The sequence below is a fragment of the Podarcis tiliguerta genome (assembly GCF_965153285.1).
Source record: "Podarcis tiliguerta genome assembly, chromosome: 2".
In the NCBI taxonomy this organism is placed as follows: Eukaryota; Metazoa; Chordata; class Lepidosauria; order Squamata; family Lacertidae; genus Podarcis; species Podarcis tiliguerta.
Window position 1 is genome coordinate 9,758,469 of NC_139535.1, and position 22,482 is coordinate 9,780,950.

The following is a 22,482-nucleotide window of genomic DNA, read 5'->3' on the forward strand; positions in this document are numbered from 1 at the left end:
TCCTTACAGAATCTTCCCCCCACTGTCAGTGTTGGAATATTTTGGGAGCTTACCTTTATAAAGGCTTACGGCTGCAATGCTATGATGAATTTTAAAAGTGTTAGGTTAACACACACATTCATCAAAGTGGAGTCATAAAAATGGGGGAGGGGAAACCAATGCACAAAAACTGCGAGAGAGTTAAAGCCAGGTACTTTATGGTTCTCATTGATTCATTTTCCAGATATATTCATGTGTTCAATCTCAAGCAGAAATCAGAAGTGTTTCCTAAGTTCAAGGAATTCTGTGCTTGGTTGCAAAATGTGCATGATAAACAGGTGAAATGTTTGTTGACAGATCGAGGGGGAGAATTCACTTCTCAGCCGTTTGAAGCTTTTCTAAGGAATTCAACATGACCTTTCAAGTCCACGGTCTCCTTGAATGAATGGACTTTGTGAAAGGGTGAATCAAACATTGCTTCAAGGCTTGAAAACCTTGCTGCATGATGCCAATCTTCCAGAGTGTTATTGGGCAGAAGCTCTCAGCTGTTTTGTTTATACTTATAATCGTAGATTGTCATCACTGATTGGTTGTACCCCCTATGAAAAGATGTTTGGCAAGAAACCATACATCAAGCACCTGAGAATTTTTGGTTCTGGCATGTGGCTTCACACACCACAAAGCTCCAAGTTAGGCAAACGTGGTATGCATGGTATCTTTCTAGGATATCAGAAAGGTTCTTACAGAGTAATGATGACTGACCGTAACACAGACTCACTAGACGTGTTGAGTACAATGCCAAGTGGGGGGAGAATGTGGGAATTTTCCAATGTTATTCTGATGACAGTGAAGAGTCTGAGGATAAACAGCAGCAAAACCCCACACCCACTGATTAAAGTTCTGATTCTGAATCTGAAACTGACTCAGATGATTCAGAGGATTTCAAGTTCCTCTTTGCAATCCTCTGAAGGCTCTGATCAAGAATTGGAGCAACCACTGTTCACTATAGGCCACTTTTCTCCTAAGAAAGAAGAGGAAAGCGTTGAAGACTTACGTCTGATTCGCAGGTCTGAAAGAGCCACAAAAGGTAAACCTCCAAAGAGATTTGCTGATGAATTTGCTAAAGTAGCTAAAGCTGTAACTGCTGTTAATAGCTCCAAGAAGGTATTTGAACCTTCAAACTTCCAAGAGATCCAGGCTTTGGACTTGAAAGATGCTGAGCCATGGTTAACCTGCCATGAAGGCTGAGCTTGACTCCTTAGAGAGGAACAAAATATGGGAGCTTGTTCCAACAGTTTCCTGTTTACTGGTTTCCTGTTTCTTTGTACCAGTTGCATCTCTGCTTTCACAGAGAGAGAATGTATATTTTCTTTTCTGTCTGTGTAGTTAGAAATAAAACTCTTAGCGCGTAGCTCATATTTCTCATCTGCTGCTGCTGCTTGGATACTCTGCGTAATGGGAACGTGACTGGAGCCTCATCAACGGCTCAGGTCGTTAATCACTATCGGAGGACTCGACCGGAAGAGTAGCTCGGTTGAACGCAAGTTCCGACAGTTTGACGGTTACAGCTATTTACAGTTTACTTCCACCAAAGCGCCAGTGAAGTTTTCTCTTAAGAGTTTCCAGGCCTTGCTCTCTGCAAAGCCGCCTCTCCCCTCTCAATCTTCTCAGCATGGGAGATGGACACAGACTAAACACAGTTCACAGTCACTGTAGGAACTGTGGAGGAGTAAAGAACAGTTCCCACAGAAATGTCCTCAAGTAGAAATAAACACCCAGCACTTAGCTGCTTCTGGAGTCTTCATGACCTTCTGGAAACGAGTGAGCACACTCACCCCAACACTGTAGGTGGGAGCGGTTGCAGCTGTAGATCAGCAACGGTTGGGATCCCACGTTTCCTATCTCCTAGGAGGTGAAAGCATCCAAATTGATTATATCAATGCAGATATTGCATTAGAGAAGATGGTCTTTCAGATAGATAAAGCTGAATTTTTTTCAGGGGGACAAATAATCCTATGTATGAGATAAGTCAACAGGTGCAAGATCAGCCAAGCCAGTTGCTATGGCAACAGCCCAGTGTCATTTATAGAATAAGGTTACCAGAGTTTCTTCAATGAATCCGGGGACACTTTTCAACTTCCTACTAAATAGATGGATTTTGTTGGGGGACTGATTTGTAAATTGGGGAACTGTCCCTGGGAAACGGGAACGGCTGGTAACCTTATTATAGAAGTGATTAGGATATGACAGTTCATCAGTAGGTGAAAGTGCAGTCCATGTTACATCTTGAATTGCTGGAATAACAAATTATTTCTACTTGTATGTGTCTGCATTTACAAAGCCTACAAGCTTTATTTATATATCAACATCTGGAAGCCTGACCTTCCGCAGCAGTAAACTATTTTGGACCTTAAGCTGCTTCTGTTGGTGACTGGAACTGGGGGCAACTTCTGCTATGTGGGCATCTCACCTCAGATTCCCAACAGGCTATGGGTCCAGTTCTCCAGCTACCAGAGCCCAGTTATCAGCTACCAGAGGTCAGAAGGCAGTAAATCTGGATAACACAAGCAGAGAAGGAGACGAGTTGAAGCAATAAATTTTCCTTGACATATTCCAGGGAGGCGGATGATGGTGCAGAGTCTCACAACCGGGCTGCTGTTGGAATAGTAGTTGGAAAGAATTATTCCTGTTGGAGCTTCATGGTGTAGATGCATAACTTTCTATTTGTATCTGTATCTACAAAGCTTACAAGCTGTGTATATATAAACATCTGGAACTTTATTACTGAAGCCTTGGATCTCAACTGGAGCTGGGGGCAACTTCTGCTGTGTGGGTATCTCACCAAATATTCCCAACAGGTGGCCCCTGGATGTTATCCTGAGAGAAATGTAACCCTTGAGCTGCAAAGCTTCCCCACGCCTGTACCTACCTGTCGCTGGAGATGCCAGAGATTGAAAATGGGACCTTATGCATGCAAGGCATATATCCTGCCACATAGGTGTGCTTCATCACCGACCCACAGCTGAAATTAGACTCACAAGGCCTTCCCCCCCACCCCAGCCATGAGCATATGTCCCATGACTAATGGCTGCCAGTAGTTTCTGAGCTCAATTTAAGGTGCTCACAGTAGTGTTGAAAGTCATCCGAAAGTCTGCTGCCTCCTCCTGGGTTTTAAGATCAGCAGTGGAGCCACTCTTGGTGGTTCTGCATCCCTCAGAAGTTAAGGAAGGGTGAGGTGGCAGTCCAGGAGAGGGTAATCTCTAAGTAATGGAATTCCTTGCCAGTAGAGACAAGTCAGACACCTTCACTATACAGCTGTTGGTAAGTGCTGAGATGTGCCTCTACCTGCCGTGGACTTGTTGGATGCAGAGGAATGGTGGGAGGAACCAGTTGGGTGGAACCCTTTGTGGTGGGACAACAATGAGGTCAGTAGAAGACTGGGAAGAGAAGGGGTGGGAAGCTGAAGAGGTAACAGGACTTCGTGAGCTGGGAGAGAGTGGCAGAGAGGAGTCCAGAATTGAACAGAAGCTGAAGTGGAGGAGGAGGCAGGGAGGCGTCCGGCTGGGACAAGCTGCCCTGCCACCCTTGTCTCTCCGAACCAGAAGGGGCATGAAAAGGCTGGAGGAGAGGTTGGCTACACAACCTTTTCACTTGATTGGTAAAAGCCCTGGAAAGGAGGGGACCTAGATGGCTGTGCAGAGGTGAGGATTTTCAGTCTCGGCAACTGATTTTTATGGAGTAACGCCACTGGGAATATGCTACTCTGTTCATTAGGCCTAACACTCAACCAAGTTCGCCATGTTTTTGCTAATAAAGAGTTAACTTCAACTTTGAACTGTGTGATTACTGACCAGCACATTCCTGAGATGTGGGTTTTAAGGACCCACCCTAATTACATGGAGGGATGTTGGTGTAATTTAAATATTCCTGATGTTCTGCAGTGTTGTTCTTCTGTGTTACATTGTTGGTTACACCAGTAGGGGTGTCGAGTTTTTTCAGCCAGAACTAAGTTCTGGCACCTCTCAGATGGGCACCATTGTCATTATAAGAGAACAAGGGACATGTTCATGTTGAGTTCTGGCATCTCTTTTTCTATAAAAATAGCACTTAACGTGTGTGATCTTAAAATGCTATGGAGATTCAACATAATGCTGAAATTTGCAGAGGTAATTTTTTAAATAAAAGGTACACACACCCCCAACCCAATCCAGTAAGGACTCCCGTGGTCGCAGCATTTTGACCGAGAGAGAAAACCTTGGCAACTGCCTGGGAGCAGCTGCAGAAGCAAGGCAGAGGAAGATACAGATATAAAAATGTGTCGGTATAAAAACCATGTCCTCTGCTGGATAGATCAACTCGAGTTTCACACTGCAAACCCATTATGAAACGTTCCTGTGGACAGATCTGTGACCACTGTTGCAAGTGAGGGCCAGGAATCAGGCAGTCTGGATGACCTGATGAGGAAAAGTGAGGTCCCCTGGCAATGGGGAAAGTCCCTCATGGAGCCTCTGAGCAAAACTGCATCAGCAACATCTAGAAGCAAGTTGGGAAACCCGTTTCTTTCAGATAAAGATCTGGCCGTTTCCCTACCCATGCTCTTGACTCATGTCACAACAAATAACCCATCTATCCACCAGCACCACCTGTTGAGAAGGGCGTGTGAACTTTTGCAAAAACTGCTTAAGTATACCATGCTCCATAACAATAGCAGCCACCCCCATGTAAGACATCTGAAGGCAGCCCTGTTTAGGGAAGTTTTTAGTGTTTTATTGTGTTTTTAATATTCTGTTGGGAGCCACCCAGAGTTGCTGGGGAAACCTAGCCAGATGGGCAGGGTATAAATAATAAATTATTATTATTAAGTTGACAGCTTGTTAGGCTGGGGCTAATGGGATTTGGCTTCTGGCAACATCACAGGATAATACTCTTCCTCTTTTAATATGTAACAGATTCCATTACAGTGGTACCTCTGGTTAAGTACTTAATTTGTTCCGGAGGTCCGTTCTTAACCTGAAACTGTTCTTAATCTGAAGCACCACTTTAGCTAATGGGGCCCTCCCGCTGCCACTGCGCCGCCAGAGCACGATTTCTGTTCTCATCCTGAAGCAAAGTTCTTAACCTGAAGCACTGTTTCTGGGTTAGCGGAGTCTGTAACCTAAAGCGTATGTAACCTGAGGTACCACTGTATTGTCATGATATTTTTGCAAATGCAAGGCCAGATTGTCCTCTGAATGTAGAGTGGTGCCACCCTAATCAATCCTAGAAAGGGTTAGAAGCCAGGCCAGTAATGTTTATTTATTTATTTATATTTTATATATACATATATAAATCTTAGGCAGCTCTTGTTTTATTTCGTTTTCAAAAGCGCTCCAAGTTCCGTAGAAAATAGTGTAAAAACCAGGAACAATTTAAAAACCTTTAAGTGAAAAGCCAAAGAAGAAGGAAAACATACACATACACTCTCTCGCGATAATATTAGTAAATTGCCAAAAACAGGGAAGAAGAAAGAGGTAGGAGAAACCGATCAATCGTGAAGCAGCCTTTAGAATGTTTTCCTATGAAATGGTGTGGTACTGCTGTTGAAGTATGTGAGTTCAAGATTTCCGACGTGGGGATTCAGGGCACAGCCCTTCAATGGCTGCGCTCGTTTCTCTCTGGTCGGGGACAGAGGGTGGCACTTAGGGGGGAATTGTCATCGCGCCACTCCTTGGTGTGTGGAGTACCCCAGGGTGCGATACTCTCCCCGATGCTTTTTAACATCTTTATGCGCCCCCTCGCCCAGCTTGTCCGGAGTTTTGGGCTGGGTTGCCATCAGTATGCTGATGACACCCAACTCTATCTGTTGATGGATGGCCATCCTGACTCGGCCCCAGACACACTGACCAGATGTCTGGAAGCTGTGGCTGGATGGCTACGTGGGAGCCGGTTGAAGTTAAATCCTTCGAAGACAGAGGTCCTGTGGCTGGGACGGGACGATATGGGATTGAGGGGGCAACTCCCATCTCTTGCGGGGGTGCAATTAGTGCCAGCACCGTCCGTTAAGAGTTTGGGTGTAATCTTCGACACCTCCCTTTCAATGGAGGCGCAGATTGCAGCTACAACAAAGGCGGCATTTTTCCATCTCCGCCAAGCTAAGCAGTTGGCTCCTTACCTCTCTCGCCCTGACCTAGCCACTGTGATCCACGCGACGGTCACCTCCAGACTGGATTATTGTAACTCGCTCTACGTGGGGCTGCCCTTGAGACTGACCCAGAAACTCCAGCGGGTGCAGAATGCTGCAGCGAGACTCCTTACGGGGTCTTCGCTGCGAGCTCACATTCACCCGGTGCTATACCAGCTGCACTGGCTCCCGGTGGAGTACAGGATCAGGTTTAAGGTGCTGGTTTTAACCTTTAAAGCCCTATACGGCCTAGGACCCTCGTACCTACGGGACCGCCTCTCCTGGTATGCCCCACAGAGAAACTTACGGTCTTCAAATAAAAACATCTTGAAGGTCCCAGGCCACAGAGAAGTTAGGCTGGCCTCAACTAGAGCCAGGGCTTTTTCGGCCGTGGCTCCGATCTGGTGGAACACTCTGTCACAAGAGACCAGGGCCCTGCGGGACTTAACATCTTTCCGCAGGGCCTGCAAGACAGAACTGTTCCACCAGGCCTTTGGCCAGGGCACAGCCTGACTCCCTCCATTGGCAATCTTCGCAGAGCTCTGGCCCAATGGTTGCCAGTGGCTTGAATTAATTAATTTTATAATGAATGATTTTAAAGTGTTGTTTGTGCTGTTTTATTGTTGTTAGCCGCCCTGAGCCCGGCTTCGGCTGGGGAGGGCGGGATATAAATAAAATTTATTATTATTATTATTATTATTCAACAGTGTTGCTGTGTGTGGGGGGGGGGGGGAGAGGGGGAGACAGAGCCTGCAGCCTTCATGAATTAAAAGTTGTCATCTGCTGGAGAAAAAGATATAGCGATGAGCAGTGTTTGTGAAAACAGGTGTTTACTAGACCCCCAGTAATAATAATAATTGATCTTCCTTGAATTGTAGACTTGGAAGGGATACAAAGGGTCATCTAGTCCAACCCCCGACAATGCAGGAATCGCAACTAAAGCATCCATGGCAGGTGGCCCTGCAACGTCTTCTTATAAACCTCCAAGCAAGGAGAGTCCACCACCTTCCGAGGAAGATAGTTCCACTGTCAAACAGCTCTTTCTGCCAGAAAGCTCTTCCTGCTGTTTAGTCGGAATCTCCTTTCTTGTGAAGCCATTGGTTCTGGTCCTCCCTCCATCCAGAGCAGGAAAAAGCAAAGGGCTGTCACATGGAAGATGGAGCAAGCTTGCTTTCTCCTGCTCCGGAGGGTAAGACCCAAACAAATGGCTTCAAGTTACAAGAAAGGAGAATCAAATGAAACATCAGGAAGAACTTTCTGGCAGTAAGAGCTGTTAGACAGTGGAAAGGCCTCCCTCGGGAGCTGGTGGACTCTCCTTCCTTGGAGGTTTTTAAGCAGAGGTTGGAGCCATCTGTCATGGATGCTTCAGCTGAGATTCCAGCATTGCAGGAAGTTGGACTAAGTGCCCCTTTGTATTACTTCCAAGTCTACAATTCAAAGATTCTATCATTAATAAAAAGGTAAAGGTACCCCTGCCTGTACGGGTCAGTCTTGACAGACTCTAGGGTTGTGCGCCCATCTCACTTAAGAGGCCGGGGGCCAGCGCTGTCTGGAGACACTTCCGGGTCACGTGGCCAGCGTGACAAAGCCACATCTGGCGAGCCAGCGCAGCACACAGAAACGCCGTTTACCTTCCCACCAGTAAGCGGTCCCTATTTATCTACTCGCACCCGGAGGTGCTTTCGAACTGCTAGGTTGGCAGGCGCTGGGACCGAGCAACGGGAGCGCACCCTGCCGCGGGGATTCGAACCGCCGATCTTTCGATCGGCAAGCCCTAGGCGCTGAGGCTTTTACCCACAGCGCCACCTGCGTCTATCATTAATGGTTTCTCCCAAAAGGGGCGTGGCCAGCAAGAGAATTCCCAGTTGGCCCTGCCCACCTCTTCTAGTACCCAATGAGGCGGCTCTTGTCTGAGGACATCCAGAATTCGGGAACTACTGCCAGGCTCACAGCTCTTGAGCTATTGCTCCGAAAAGCTCTGAAAACATAGGCATTATCTGCAGCTTACAAAAAGGTCTGTGTCTGTCAAAACACACACACACACAAAATACACAAACGGCCAGCGCATCTTTGAGAGCCCCATTAATTCTCAGAGTATTAACAAGGCCTTTTCCCCCAGATGGGTTTTCTCGTGTCTGTTCAGTATGGCTCTCTGGGTGAAGCTTTCCCCGCAGGCCTGGCACCCGTATGGCTTCTCTCCCGTGTGGATCCTCTGGTGCCTGAGCAGCACCTCTTTCTGGTTGAAGCTCTTCCCGCACTCGGGACACTCGTACGGCTTCTCCCCTGTGTGGATCTTCTGGTGCCTTACCAGCGAGTCCCTCCGGCAGAACTTCTTCTCGCACTCGGGACACTCGTACGGCTTCTTCCCCGTGTGGATCTTCTCGTGCCTGATCAGGCTCTCCCTCTGGCTGAAGCACTTCCCGCACTGAGGACACTCGTGAGGCTTCTCCCCTCTGTGCATCCCTCGGTGCCGGACGAATCCTTCTCGCCCGTTGAAGCTCTGCCCGCACTCGGAACACTGGTACACCTTGGGCCTCGCGTGGATCCTCTGGTGTTTCGCCAGGTAATTCTTCTTCTGGAAACGCTTCCCGCACGCGAGGCACTCGTAAGGCATGGCTGCAGAGTGGACACTCTGGTTTGCAACCAGTCCGGATTTGCATCGGTACCATTTCCCACCCTTCGAGTACAGAAATTTATTCACCCGTGCATGTCTCGAGGTTCCCTTCACTGCCCCGTGACTTTCTGCCACCTCGTTTGATTCACCCCATCCCTCCGCCGGCTTTCCTCCCCATCGCTCGTCAGATTTGCATCCTTGTTCGTGAATCTCGGCTACCAGAGAAGCTTTCCCTTGGGATATTTCCAGCGACATAGTGTATATTTCATCCGGCTCTCTGGATCCTTGCGCAGGACTCTCCTTCTTGATTTGAAGTTCTTCATCATCTGCAAAGAGAGATGACGCAGACAATAATTCTGTTCAAATTGACAGCCCTTAAAAATACCCCAAAGCCTTTTTGCTAGGAATAATGGGCATGGAGATCCCGAGAAAGCTGACTAATTTATTTATGTACGTGACAACAGCAGCTAGAACTTCATATGCACAGGGGTGGAAAGAGGAAGGATTACCAACGAAGAAGGAATGGCTTACGAAACTGATGGACTATGCTGAAATGGCAGTATTAACTGCCAGATTAGGAGGACATAATGATGAAGTGTTTGAGGAGGATAGGATTATCTATCAGAGTGTCACCCATACATAATCTCTGGCAGGATTTGAAATATAAGCAGTGGATTAATGAAAGAACTAGAATTTAGATAGTAAAAACACGTTTGTTGTAAACAGCTCAGAAGATGGAGTAAAAAACAAGCATTAGGAAAGGGTGGGTGGGAAGTCAATTGGAAACTTTATGGGGGGGGGGGGTCTGTACAATATTTTTGGAGATTTAATAAAAATTATATATAAAAAAGAATCAAGAATTCCTGCCATTACCAACGTCAGAGTGTAAGTACCGTTCGTTATGCAGCTAAAATGCCACCATCCACACACAAGGGAGCAGAGACAGTAGGCTCATGCATGATGTCACAGCTAACCTGTTTTTCCAAGCATGGTGTGCAGAAATCCCAACGATCAGCTCACTGTCTCCGCTTGCAAACTGTTGTGAACAGGGCTTTTCAGATGTCCCCAATCAGCTTATTGGCAACGGATGCAACTCCTCTTTCCCCCCAGTTTGCATCATGAGCCAGTATGCTGGACTAGGATTTGGGAGATCATGATTTGAATCCCTACTCAGCCAAGAAGCTCACTGGGTGACCTTGGGCCGGCCAACATCTCTTAGTCTAAGCTACCTCACAGGGTTGTCATAAGAATTAAATGAGAAAGTGGGAGGAAGCTGCTCAGAGGGGGGGGGGGGGCAGTTTGCCTATACATATAGTAAATGTAGTAAGTTTCAGATCCTTGCAAATAGTAAACCAGCACAGCAGGCAAAGGAGGTATTTTTCCTCTTTGATGTGCTAGATTTCTTCCTGCAGGGAGGTGCTGGCTCACTCATTTTATACAGGGAAGTTTTTAGTGGTTTGATGTTTTATCGTGCTTTTGCTATTCTGCTAGAAGCCAGCTAGAATGGCTGGGGAAACACAGCCAGATGTGCGGGGTATTATTATTAATAATAATAATAATTACTACTACTACTACATGGGACCTTTAAAAAATCCCCATGCAGTCCGAAGTCTGTTCAACCACCTCAGAATTCTCCCACCTCATTCTGACATGTGGATTGGCTGAAGCAGCCATGTGGGTGTGGTCAACCGTATGGAACTTTCCCAGCCAATCAGCACCCAGGACAAGAAAATCAGGAAGTGGCACATGGAAAAACAGGCACAATGAAAGCAATCCCAGGGTGTGTGATGCACCCCTCTGTAACCACCCCCTCCCAACTAAGCCCCGCCCTGCCTTTAATACCCCTCCCCTTTACCTGAGATGCTTTCTGCAAATACCTCGCCATCCTCAGAGTCCTCGGTGAAACCCATGTCTCCTTTATCCATTTGGGATACAGCCTCTGGTTTGGGAATCACAAACCCTCCTTAGAATAGAGAGAGAAACAGATAAAAGGAACATTGAGAGAAATAGTCATTGACTGAACGTTTGGCGGGGCAAAGAATATTTGTGGATTCAACCTAAAAAGTTTCAAAATAAGCTGGTTTATGAAACTGATGGACTCTGATGAAATGGTGAAATTAACTGCTGGACTAAGAGGACATAATGACAAAGTGTTTAAAGAAGAATGGAGGCCATTGATGGATTATCTATCAAAATATCACCTATACATGAAGTCGCAGGCAGGCTTTGAAATGTAAGCAGTGGGTTACTGAAATAACTAATGGTAGTGAAGTTTAGATAGTAAAAACAGATGTATTGCAAAACAGCTAATGAAAAGAAGCAAAAAACAAACACCAGGAAAGGAGAAGTGGGAACTCAAGAAGAAATTTACATTGAAAAATATTTTTTTGTATATGATGATAAATGGTTTGGAATATTTTTGGAGATTCAATAAAATACAGTTTTAAAATAAGCACAGAACACTTTCTACTTAGACTGCTGGTTGGGGATTAAGCAGAAGCAGCCACAGAATGAGATCCTCAGTCAGCCAAACCCTGTTCCACAGTACTCCATTTCATTCATCCTCCAGTTTTCCTCCCTCGCAAACAGCCACCCAGCATTCCATGACCAATGAACATGGTCAATCTTCATTTGATTGGCTTTTTGTGGGGGGGGGGGCAGTCTCTTCTGAGGGGCTCCCCCACCCAAAAAGATGTTTCGTGCTTTGCAAATCATGGGGCATTACCCCAAGTTTACCAATGCTTCTCTCTTCTGTATGGATGGGGCTGTTTCAGTTGCATTAGGATCCCAACTCAAACAACGAGCTTGCCTTTAGGATATAGGATGAGGGCAGGGAGGAGGGTGCGTCAGAGTCATAGCTGTCAACTTTCAGATTTGAAAATAAGAGATCAGCAGCCTCGAAAATAAGGGATCAGCAGCCTCGAAAATGAGGGATCAGCAGCCTCACCTGTCCCGGGGACAGTCCACGGGATATCTAACAATCCGGGATAGCAGCAGGAAGCAGCGGGAAACTGCGCTGGAATAAGGGAATTTCCCACAAAAACTGGGAAGGTTGACAGCTATGGTCAGAGTCTGCCAACCCAAGCCCAGTTCCAACAGCCTTGCGGGGTTCAAGACAACACCCTGTTCTTTTCATGGAGGGATCGTTTTATTGATTGTTGTGGAAACTGCTTTATGACCATCTATGGTGAAAATCGGTCCCTAAAGAATTGGAAATAAATAAAACGTATTTGTTCTCCCCCCACCTTCTTTTTCCTTATTATATTTTGATGCATTAAAAAAAAAAAAAAACCTCATATTCTCTCTTCTGCCACGTTCCATTAATACAGGGTGAGGACTTCCTTACCTAGAGAGCTGATGTCCTCAGAGTCCTCCTGCATGACTTCCCAATGCATGGTTCCTTGACTGGTGTTCAGCACTGCCCACTCAGCACTGCCCAATGCCACAGTCACCTCATTCAAATTCACACTTCCCTGGAACGATAAAAGTATCCCCTCCATTCCTGCATTTTCCTAGGTTGGACCAGATGATGCTTAGTGTCCCTTCCAACTCTACCACTCTATGATTCTAATAGCTGTATAATTTTGGAGACTGGCCCTTTCCTCCTCTCCATTATCTCTCCCCACTGTCAACACTGTAGGCTCATTGAGGTAGAGGCCCACCTGGTTTGCCTTGTTCTGCCTCAAGTTAGATCATGGCTGCAAAACGTCAAGCTCTGGGGCCAAATGCAGCTCCCAGGACATTATCTGGCCCTCGGATGTTTCCTCTCACCAGCCCTGCTTCCAGCCTTCCTCAAGTGTTTTTGGTTGCTTGAAGTGCGCCCTTGAACTCTTGCTTGCCTGGATGAAAAACGGTGTGGGGTGTGTGTGTGTGCACGCACATGCACATAAGCATGTGTGAACGTACAGAAATAGTCCTACTCTCCAAACGGTAAAATTCACACTTGTTACTCCATTCACTTTTGCCTACTGCTATGTGGCTCCTGGAAAGTTGCTCAGAAGGAAATGTGGCCCTCTGGTCAAAACTTATTTCCCACCCCAGAACCTCACATACCTCAGAAAGCTCAGTGTCGACTATTTCTTGTTCTTCGGGAGGAAGCACCGGACTGGGATGACTTGGCGACATTATTCCACTGGCTGTAAAGAAGGGGAATGTTTCAGATACCAATAATAGTGATCGAGTCCATTTCTTATCCGCCCTTCCCGATAAGGTCCTGGGCAGGTTGCAGCGATTTAAAACCCACTAGGAAGATAAATTTCAACAGGGCTTTTATCAGCTGAAACTCATCGGAACGTTAATTGCCATTATAAGAGAACAAGGGAAGCGTTCATGGTGAGTTCCAGCACCGATTTTTCTAGAAAATCAGCACTGAGTTTAAAATAAATTACAGTCAGAAGCTATATAATGAAGGAGCCAGAAACAGCTCTGACAGTAAGGAGTTCCACAATCGTGGGGATGCTAGAGAAGGCTCTCTCTTGGGCTACCCCACCATAAACTTCTGGGGTGAGCAGAACTACCAAGAAGGCCCCCTCTGCTTATCTTAACACCCGGGAGGGTCTGTAGGGAAAGAGGTCATCTCAGATATTTGAGGCCTAAGTCATGTAGATATTTGAGGCCTAAGCTTGAAACAAACTGGCAACTGGTGCATCTGTTTTACAAGGCAGGATGCCACACAATACCCAGGGCTTGGAAGAAACAAGTGTCAGCCCCAGACATTTTGTTCCTTGGAGTGGCGGCCACATGGTAGCTAGCCCCTCTTTGCTGCACTTTGAGCCCAGAAATAACCAGCACAGATGTCATAGGAGTGCCAAATGGAACCCCAGCCATCTTTGTTCGTCCCCTAAAATAGCCTTCGCCAACCTAGTGGGCCTTCAGAAGTTGCTGGACTCTAACTCCAGTGAGGGATAATGGGACTTGTAGTCCTTCAATATTTGGGGTGAGCCATGACTGTCTTTCAGCCGTTGCTAGTTTTCTCATCGCAAGACCCCCTGAAAATCCGCGGAAGGATCCCAGGAATCCAGTTTGAAGAAATGCTGTGCTAGCCCAATGAATCCTCACCCAGCAAACAGAGGTCTTTTTCTGCTTTCTCATCGGCCTCTATGTAGATTTGCCTCCGAGGTGCCCCCTTGGCTTCTGAGGGGCTTGTGGGCACTTCCTCCGCCGGCATCTGAAAAAGAACAACACAGATCCCACTCAGGATGGGGAAGACGCAGGGGGGCTTGAGAGGAGGGCAGGAGGTGGACAAAGCGAATAACTGAAGGGGGCAGGGGGAAGCAGGGGAGCTTCTTACAAAAGGGGGGGATCAAGTAAGAAAAGCGCCTGGGCATTTTGTGTCACCTCTATCATCTGCTTGGTGCATATTGAAGGCCTTCCTTGTTCAACCATCCTTTCAAGTGCAGATTTTTACCCCAGCCTATTGAGGATGTTTCACCCTTCCCATTGCAATAATCTGCTGACAATGTTTCAGGAAGGAGGGGGCAGATTTTGCTCATCACTTCTTCAGCTCCAGCCTGTGGGAGTCTGAGTGTTATCAGTATATAGATAAGGTGACTGCTCAAGCAGCCGTAACACTCATGCAGTCCAGCGTCTCTAATTAGTCTTTAGCTAGTTTATGCAGTAGCTGTAGAGAATAAAAGAAGTTATACTTCAGAGCTGTCGTTTGTGTGGTTCATGCTCTGCTGTGCTCCGCTGACTTTTGGAACTGAGTTTGGTGCTCACAGCTCTAAGTTGTGAGTCCACGGCACTTAGACCTGCTCCCTGCAGTGGAAGGTCTCTGGAAGTGCTTTCCAGCTCGCCTGGCCCAAATTCATATTGGATTTGAAATAGTTTCTTTATTCCTGCTGCTAGAAGACGATGGAAGAGTGTGCCTTGGTAGGCAAAGTCAAACTGATGGAAAGTTACAGCACCTACTGCAGTGTGGAATTGTTCTTAATTGCTTTCAAACGTGGAATTGTTTTAAAATTATTTTTACCGTTGAGGTATTTTTGGGGAAAGCAATTCATAAATGGCATGAAAAAAGGAGCAAAAGATGAGCTTGCCAAAGTCTCTATGACACACTGGGTGATAGATATACTGTAGGACATAATATAGATTTTAATCTCTGGGAAAACCTTTGGAAAAGCGATTTGAAGTTCACAGCATGTTATTCTTTGAAGGAGAATTACTCAAAAATGATTTACAGATGGTATTTAACTCTGAGTAGGCTAGTTAAGATGTATAAGACTGAATCAGATAAGTGCTGGAGATGCAAGGAGGTTGAGAGAACGTTCCTTCATATGTGGTGGACTTGTAAAAGGGTAAAAGAACTGGGAAATAATCCAAAATGAATTGAAAAAAATGTTTAAAAGTACTTTCCCAAAAAAACAACAGAGTCCTTTTTGTTGGGGATAATTCAGACAGAAATCCCCAGGTGTCAGAAAAGATTGTTTATGTATGCCACTACTGCGGCCTGTGTTTTGTTAGCCCCAAAACTGAAAACGAACTAGGTCCCAACCAAAGAAGAATGGCAACTTAAGTTGATGGATTATGTGCACCTTGCAGACATAGCATATAGAATAAGAGAACAAGATGAACATAAATTTAGAGAAGATTGGAAAAGGTTTATTGAATATATGGCAGGAAATCGTGTTCACTTGAAAATGTTGGCAGCATTAAGATAAATTCAACAGTGTAAATAAGCTTTGATGGATAAAATAATGGAATACTGAATGGTTTAGTTTATATAAAATATGCAGGGATTTATGGTATGCAAAATGAACCATGGAAAGAGAAGAAGAGAAGTCATTGATAATTTAAGGATGTTTAAATGAGTATTCAAAATTGTGAAAGAGAAAATTTAATAAAAAACTATAGATAGATCATGATAGATAGATAGATAGATAGATAGATAGATAGATAGATAGATAGATAGATGATAGATGATCTAGATAGACAGACCGCACAGCACAGCTTTCACAAATGCCAAAAACTTTCCTCTGTTCTTTTTAGTCGAAAGCTGGGAATTATGATTTCTTTTTGGGGGTGGAAGTGGCTGTTCTCCCTGCTCCTTCCCCCTCTCCTGTCATAGATGCCCCATGTGCTGGCTCAATGTATTTTGCTGCCTGAGGTGAAAGACTAGAAAACACTTCTGTATGCAAAAGCAGGCCCGACTAGCCGTTGAATTACAGGCAATTGAATGTTACCAAAGTAGGAAAAGTCGTGGGAAGACCCCGCTATTCCCCTCACGCAGCTACAATTTCCAGGTGACTTTGTCAGGCTCTCTTCCCATGGAATGCTGGGAATTGTGGCTCCGTGAGGGGAATAGGGTCAGCACCCTCAACAAACAGTTCCCAAGGCTCACTGGGGGAAGAAGCCATGACGGCTTAAAGTGATACAAGACTGCTTTAAAAGTACAGGGCAGATGGGGGCCTCATTCAATCAGGAGCCGTCCAAGTAGCGCAGGGTTGGGGAGCCTGCGGTCCTTCAGCTGCCATTGGACTCCAACTCCCATCATGGCCGATGGCTGGGGACGATGGGAGTTGCACTTCAGAAGCATCTAGAAGGCTGTTTCCCCACACCTGAATTAAACGGCGACATGCATTAAAACCTCACCTGCCATTTCCAAGCCTTGGCCTCTTGGGGACTCATCAGGAACTCCTCTGCCGCCATCTGGGTGCTGGTCTCCGGGTCCCAGGCCCTGATCCTGCTCTGCATTTCCTGGGGCAAGATGGCCAGGAACTGCTCCAGGATCAGCAGCTCCAGGATCTGCTCCTTGCTGCGCCTCTCCGGCTTCAGCCACTGATGACAGAGCTCCTGCAGCTGCCCGTAGACCCTTCGTGGGTCCTCGACTTCTTGGTAGCGGAACTGCCGGAAGTGCTGCCGCAGCGCCTCCATTCTGCTGGCTTCCCCTCGCAAGATGGCCGCCTTCACCTTCCTGTAGTCCTCCCTCTCGGCAGCTTCTAGGCCGCTAAAGGCCTGCTGGGCTTCTCCGCTGAGAGCCGGCAGGAGACGCGCCGCCCACTCTTCTGGAGGCCATTGGCAGGCTTCAGCCACTTGCTCAAAGGAAGCCAGAAAGGCCTTGGCATCGTCCCAGGGCCCAAGCTTTGACCGTGGTGGGCTTCCCCATCCTAGGCGATGGGAGTCCAGGGCCTTCAGGAACTCTTGGCACTGGGTTGCCCATTCCTGGGGCAGCCCATCCTCAAGCTGCTGCTTGCCATTTTGCAGCGCTGCCCGGCCCGGCAACTCCTTCAGGCGTGCCATCGTGACGCCATGCGGTGCTGCTTGGCCTGCGGGTTCTAACCTCTCCTCCATCTTGGATCCTCGGTGTCCTCTCTCTGCTTCAGGGGGGGGGATTGGGACAAATATCCCACACCCGTAATGTCAAATTTTTGTTTCGGGTCTGTGGCTATACAGACAGGTTCAGTTCAAGGAGGAGACCCTACAGCATTTTGCCGAGACTTTCTCTGACAGTATCCCCTGGGTGTGAACGGCAAGTGGGACCGGTCCCTGCAGAGAAGAAAAAGAACAAAACACCAAAAGGCATAATGAAGGAGCCATTTTGGCAAATTGCGGCACTATAAAATTCAAAACACCACAATTGCCATAGTGGTTGAACAATCAATCCCTCTTTTCCAGGGAACTCTAAGAATTGTAGGTCTGTGAGGGGAACTGGGGTCTTTTTGAACCGCTCCCAGCACCTTCAGCAAACTACAGCTCCCAGGATTTCCTGGGAGGGAAGCCATGACAGTTTAAAGTGATTATCATAGTGCTTTCAATGTATAGTGCCATTTACAACATGCGCTCAAGTCCCAGAAGTTGGGGAAACAGAAGCCTGCTCAGTCTCAGACTCAAATTCCCTCTCCCTGATGTTGATGGACTACAACTCCCATCAATTTACACTGGTTATTCCAAGCACCTTTCCCCACAAGCAGTGACAAAACAGTGCCTGTTTTTGCCTTGCTCCCATCACCTACAACCGGCATATGGCCCTCCGAAGGCTGCCTGGAAGGGAATGTGGCCCTGGGGCTGGGAAAAGGTTCCCCACTCGTCTCTACACTCTTCCCCTGGGAGTAGCAGTGGTTAAGAGTGTCAGACTAGGGAGATAAGGGTTCGATTCCCCACTCAGTCATGAAGCTCACTGGGCCAATCTCTCTTCCTAACCTCCCTCACAAGGTTGCTGTGGGCATGAAATGAAGAGGGAAGAACCATGTGCAGCACCTTGCACTCCTTGAAGGAAAAGGTGGGGCAGAAATGCCAGTGTGGCCTTTTGAACCGCAGAGAGAAGAGCCCCCACTTTGGTTTGGGGGTAACAGCTTCTAGATCAGAAGACGGGGTTCCCACAGCAGACCTGGCCAGCCACTCTGCGCATGTTGTTGTTTCCAAACCTGCAAATCGACCATTGCCGCAAGCTCAAAAGGTGCGGGATTGCAGCGGGGGCTTCCTACCCACCCACCCTCGAACCTAGTTGGAAGCCCAACTTTCCCAGTCGCGCCTCCGCACGCAGCCCGGACAAGCAACACATTTTTGCAACTCTTCCTTTCTCTGATCTGCACCAGCCCCCACCACATTTCGGCCAAATCTGCCCCTTTAAAACTCACCTTTCTCTCGCAGCCATTCAAAAGCAGGCATCCGACCCTCTCAACAAAGCAGGAAAGAGAAGGGGAGGGAGCAAGAGAGAAAGAGAGAGAGAATTATTACACCACTTCCAGTTCCACCCCCCTTCTCAAATTTCCCAGTTCCTCCAGGAATCTGAGTTTAACCCTTTCCAGCAATACTTTCTCTCTCTCTCCCTCCATCACTCTGAGGCAGGAGGAGGTTGCAACCCGGATCAGGCCAAACCTTAGCGGGGGTGGCTGGCGTTTGCAAGCTTTACTTCCCCGGGAAAGCTGCATTTAAGGCCGGATCGGGCTGCCACGCTTTTTAAGGAGGAAGGAGGCAAGAGGCCGGGAGGAGGCTGCAACGCACACGCGCTTCTTACTCTATTTCCGGTCCCCTTTTGAACGGAGGGAGAGGGGGAAATCGCGTTCCCTCCGCCGTTTCAGATGAAGCTGATCAAATGTCTGTGTCTTTTTGATTAAATTGCAAGATGGGAAGGTGACTTCATCCATTGGGCCCATCCAGCCCGCTATTGCATGCCCTTATTGGCAGCAGAGGTTCTCCAGAATTTTAGGCGAGAGTCTCCTTGACCTCCCTCTCCTGGAGATGCTAGGAACAGAAACAGAGACCTTCTGCATGCAAAACAGATGTTCTGACCACTGAACAACACAGCCCCATCGCAAATAGCAATTTGCATTTGATGATGTGGTCTACAGAAACTTCTGCTCTTAAAAATGAATTATTATTATTATTATTATTATTATTATTATTATTAAGCTGTTACGCCCTAAAGGTGCCACAAGACCCTTTGCTGTCTGCTTTTGCTTCATCAGAGACTGGTAAGGTCTGGAATACCCCTCAGATTTTTTTGCAATTTTAGGCTTGCAGGCAAGGGAAGTCAATAGTTCCCCGCAGTTCCACCAGTAGTTTCTTATTTCGTAAAATTCATACACTGCTTGATTGTTAAAACAAACAAGCAAACCTCTAAGCGGTTTGCAAAAAAATATAAAATAATAAAACTCCCAATAAGAACAACAGTAATTTAAGACTTTGAGTAAGTTAAAATAGCAATACACTAAAAACGGATTAAAGGTTTTCTAAATATTTTGGTAGGCTTGCCTAACAAATCTGTTTTTATCAGGCACCGAAAGGAGCACAGTGAAGACGCCTGCTTGGTCTCAACAGGCAGGGAATTCCAAAGTGTAGATGGAACAGGTATTTTGTAGCACCTGGAAGTGCCCGTTCCGCTGATTGAAGTGGTAACAGTGGGTGTATATTGGGTAAGGCGATCTTGTAGGTTAACCAGTCCCAAGGTAAGGGCTTTATAGATTAACAGTGACACATTCAACTTGGCCCAGTAGCAAATTCCCAACCAGTGCAGATCTCCAAGTGCAGGTGCTATATGCTGACAAGGCCTCGCTTCTGTCAGCAATTGTGCACTAACTGCAGCTTCTGGATCGAGTGCAGCGGAAGCCCTGCATGGAGTAATCCAGTCTTAAATTGCTTGTAGATAGCTCCCTCTGCATAGGTGGAATCTTAGTCTCAGTGGCAAAATGCATCTCTCAAACCCTCTCTGTGTGGCCCCTCCCTGGTCTTGCTGCCCCTCGCAAGTGTCCTTGAACTCTGATAATGCCTCTAGCTTGTCTTAGAATGATAGAATTGTAGAGTTTGAAGGGGACCTGAGGGTCATCTAGTCCAACCCCCTGCAATGCAGGAGGGGATCTTGCCTACCTTACAGAGGTAAAATTTACTTTTGTTGCTCTGCCCAGTTCAGCTCCTGGCTCCCCGCCCCTCACTAGCATGTGCCCATGGAAAGTTGCCCCAGAGGGAATGACAAGGGTTTCTTTTCTACTCTTGCTGCGTGTGCAGAGCTAATCCAAGATATTTTGCTGCCTAAGGTGGAGCAGCAATGGCATCCCATTCCCCAAGTCCCAGGACTGCTTCATACCAGGGTTGTTGTGTGAGACAAGAGGACAGGAGGGTCGCTCCCTCTTTTCTAAGACTCTTCTGAGGCTCCCATGTTCTCTTTGTAATAATTTTTAATTGAGTATTTATCAAAGTGATACAGAACAGAGCCAAAAACAAAAATTAAATAATGAAGAACAGTCCAACCAGATTGGATCAGCATGAGAACCAAAAGTAACTGGCGCGAAAAGCTATACCGTATATTATATAAATTAATCACAACTTCTTTTCGGAGGGAAGGAAGCTGCATTGGGGAAAAACCCCAGTCAAGTCAATAAGGAAAGGCATTGCGATTCAAAAACTATATTTCAAATGACCAGCAGAACGGATGGAAGAGATTGCTGCAATTGTTCATTACTGACACGTGAGATGAAGTCCCAACACAGAGCAGCAAAATGGTCTGGGTTTAGCTTTTCCAACCTAATAAGCCAAGTGATTTTTTCCCTCTCCCCTGAAGCACAACGTTCCACCCATTTTGCCACCAAATTGAGATAGTAATATTGGTTAATGTTTTCCCAGCCCAGCATTGGCCTGTGGCCCACAAAAAGTTGCCCAGGAGGTAATGCAACCCTCAGGCTCAACAGCTTTCCCCACCCCTGGATTAAATAAAAACCACAGCCAGGAACTGCTCCAGGACCAGCAACTCCAGGACCAGCAACTCCAGGACCAGCTCCTCGGTGTTCCTCTCAGCCTTCAGCCACCCGTGGCACAGCTTCCGGAGCCGACTGTAAGCCCCGCTGGGCCCCTCAGCCTCCAGGTAGCAGAAATGTCTGTAGTGCCAGCACTGGCTCTCCCTCCTCTTGGTGTCCCTCTGCAAGATGGCCGCCTTCACCTTCCCATAGTCCTCTCTGTCCCCAACTTCCAGCCTGAGCAGCAGAATAATCTGGCCTATATTAAGAAATTCAGTGCTTGGTACGCTTATCTGCCCCCCTCCCACTTTGATTTTCGGGCATCTTATTTGTCTACCTTAACCATCCCAAAACTCAGACAGGCCTTTACACTGGCCAGACTAAATATGTTACCCTCAGCTGTTCTTGAAGGCAGATATCAAAAAATTCCATTTGAGAACCGGCTCTGCCCCTGTGGAGCTGGCTATGTAGAGACGGTGTCACACGTTCTCTTGTCTTGCTCCCTATATAAAGATCTCAGGGACGAGACCATTACGCCGCTCCTATCTGCCATCCCGGGCCGCTCTTGCGAAGCCAAATTGTTCTCACTTCTAGCCGACCAGAACAGCTCGACAACAGAGAAGGTTGCCAAATTTATCGAGAGAGCAATGAGACTGAGAGCTGTTATCTGAATGACACCAGTGTCGTCACCCGGATTCCTCGCCTAGGATCTTATGATTATTATCATTATGTTTTATTATTATTATTTTATTACTTCTGCCAAGTTTTAAGAACTGAGATTATTAATTTACCTAGGGTTTTAATAGGTCACAAGATTTTATGGTAACTATATTTGTAATACATTTTTGTTGGTGTTTGTTCTTTGATGCTATGGCCTGTCGGCTACGCAAATAAAGTCTACTATCTATCTATCTATCTATCTATCTATCTATCTATCTATCTATCTATCCAGCCTGGCAAAGGCTTATACGGCTTCGCCCTGGAGGGCTGGCAGGAGTCGGGTCACCCACTCCTGCTTGGGCTACCAGTAGGCTTCGGCCACTTGCTTGAAGGATGCCAAGAAGGCCTTGGCGTCATCCCAAGGCCTAGGCTCCTCCAGCGACTATGCCATTGCCCGGTGTGACGGAGGCGATTCCACCGTCCTCAGGAACTCCTACCACTTCTCCAATACTCCCAGCCTGGAGGACATGAGGGTCTTGCCTATGGCCCAGACATCCATCCCGTCGAAGCTTTCACACCTCCATTTTCATCCTCGCCAGATCCTGCAGTAATAATGTCTTGCGCCTTCAGAAAAACAAGAAAAAACAAACAGGAGTTCATGACTCCTTTTTCATTCCCCGCGTTTGCATATTTTTTTTCTCTCTTCAGGTGGTCCTGCCAAGAATTCTGTAACCGAGGCCCCATCTGTTCTGTACATCAAAAGCAGAATCGTGCCACTTTAAACAGTCACGGCTTCCCCCAAAGGATCCTGGGAACTGTAGCTCAAGTGTGCTGAGAATTGTTAGCAGAGCCTTCCCCATTCCCTGCTAGAGCTACAGTTCCCAGAGTTCCCCAGGAAGAAA

General features: G+C 46.9%; 1 protein-coding gene across 1 annotated transcript in view; it reads right to left on the minus strand.

The window, feature by feature from the left end:
- Positions 1 to 8,189: 8,189 nt before the first annotated feature.
- Positions 8,190 to 22,482, minus strand: part of LOC310672833 (uncharacterized protein) — a 35,559-nt gene continuing 21,266 nt past the window's right edge. Inside the window, exons 10-16 of the mRNA XM_083430489.1 lie at positions 20,908 to 21,157; positions 16,344 to 17,111; positions 13,812 to 13,920; positions 12,807 to 12,889; positions 12,100 to 12,226; positions 10,609 to 10,716; positions 8,190 to 9,079 (exon numbers count right to left, since the gene is read on the minus strand). Coding sequence (XP_083286615.1) covers positions 8,229 to 9,079; positions 10,609 to 10,716; positions 12,100 to 12,226; positions 12,807 to 12,889; positions 13,812 to 13,920; positions 16,344 to 17,111; positions 20,908 to 21,157 — 2,296 coding nt within the window. The 3' untranslated portion in view covers positions 8,190 to 8,228. The remainder of the gene's footprint in view (positions 9,080 to 10,608; positions 10,717 to 12,099; positions 12,227 to 12,806; positions 12,890 to 13,811; positions 13,921 to 16,343; positions 17,112 to 20,907; positions 21,158 to 22,482) is intronic.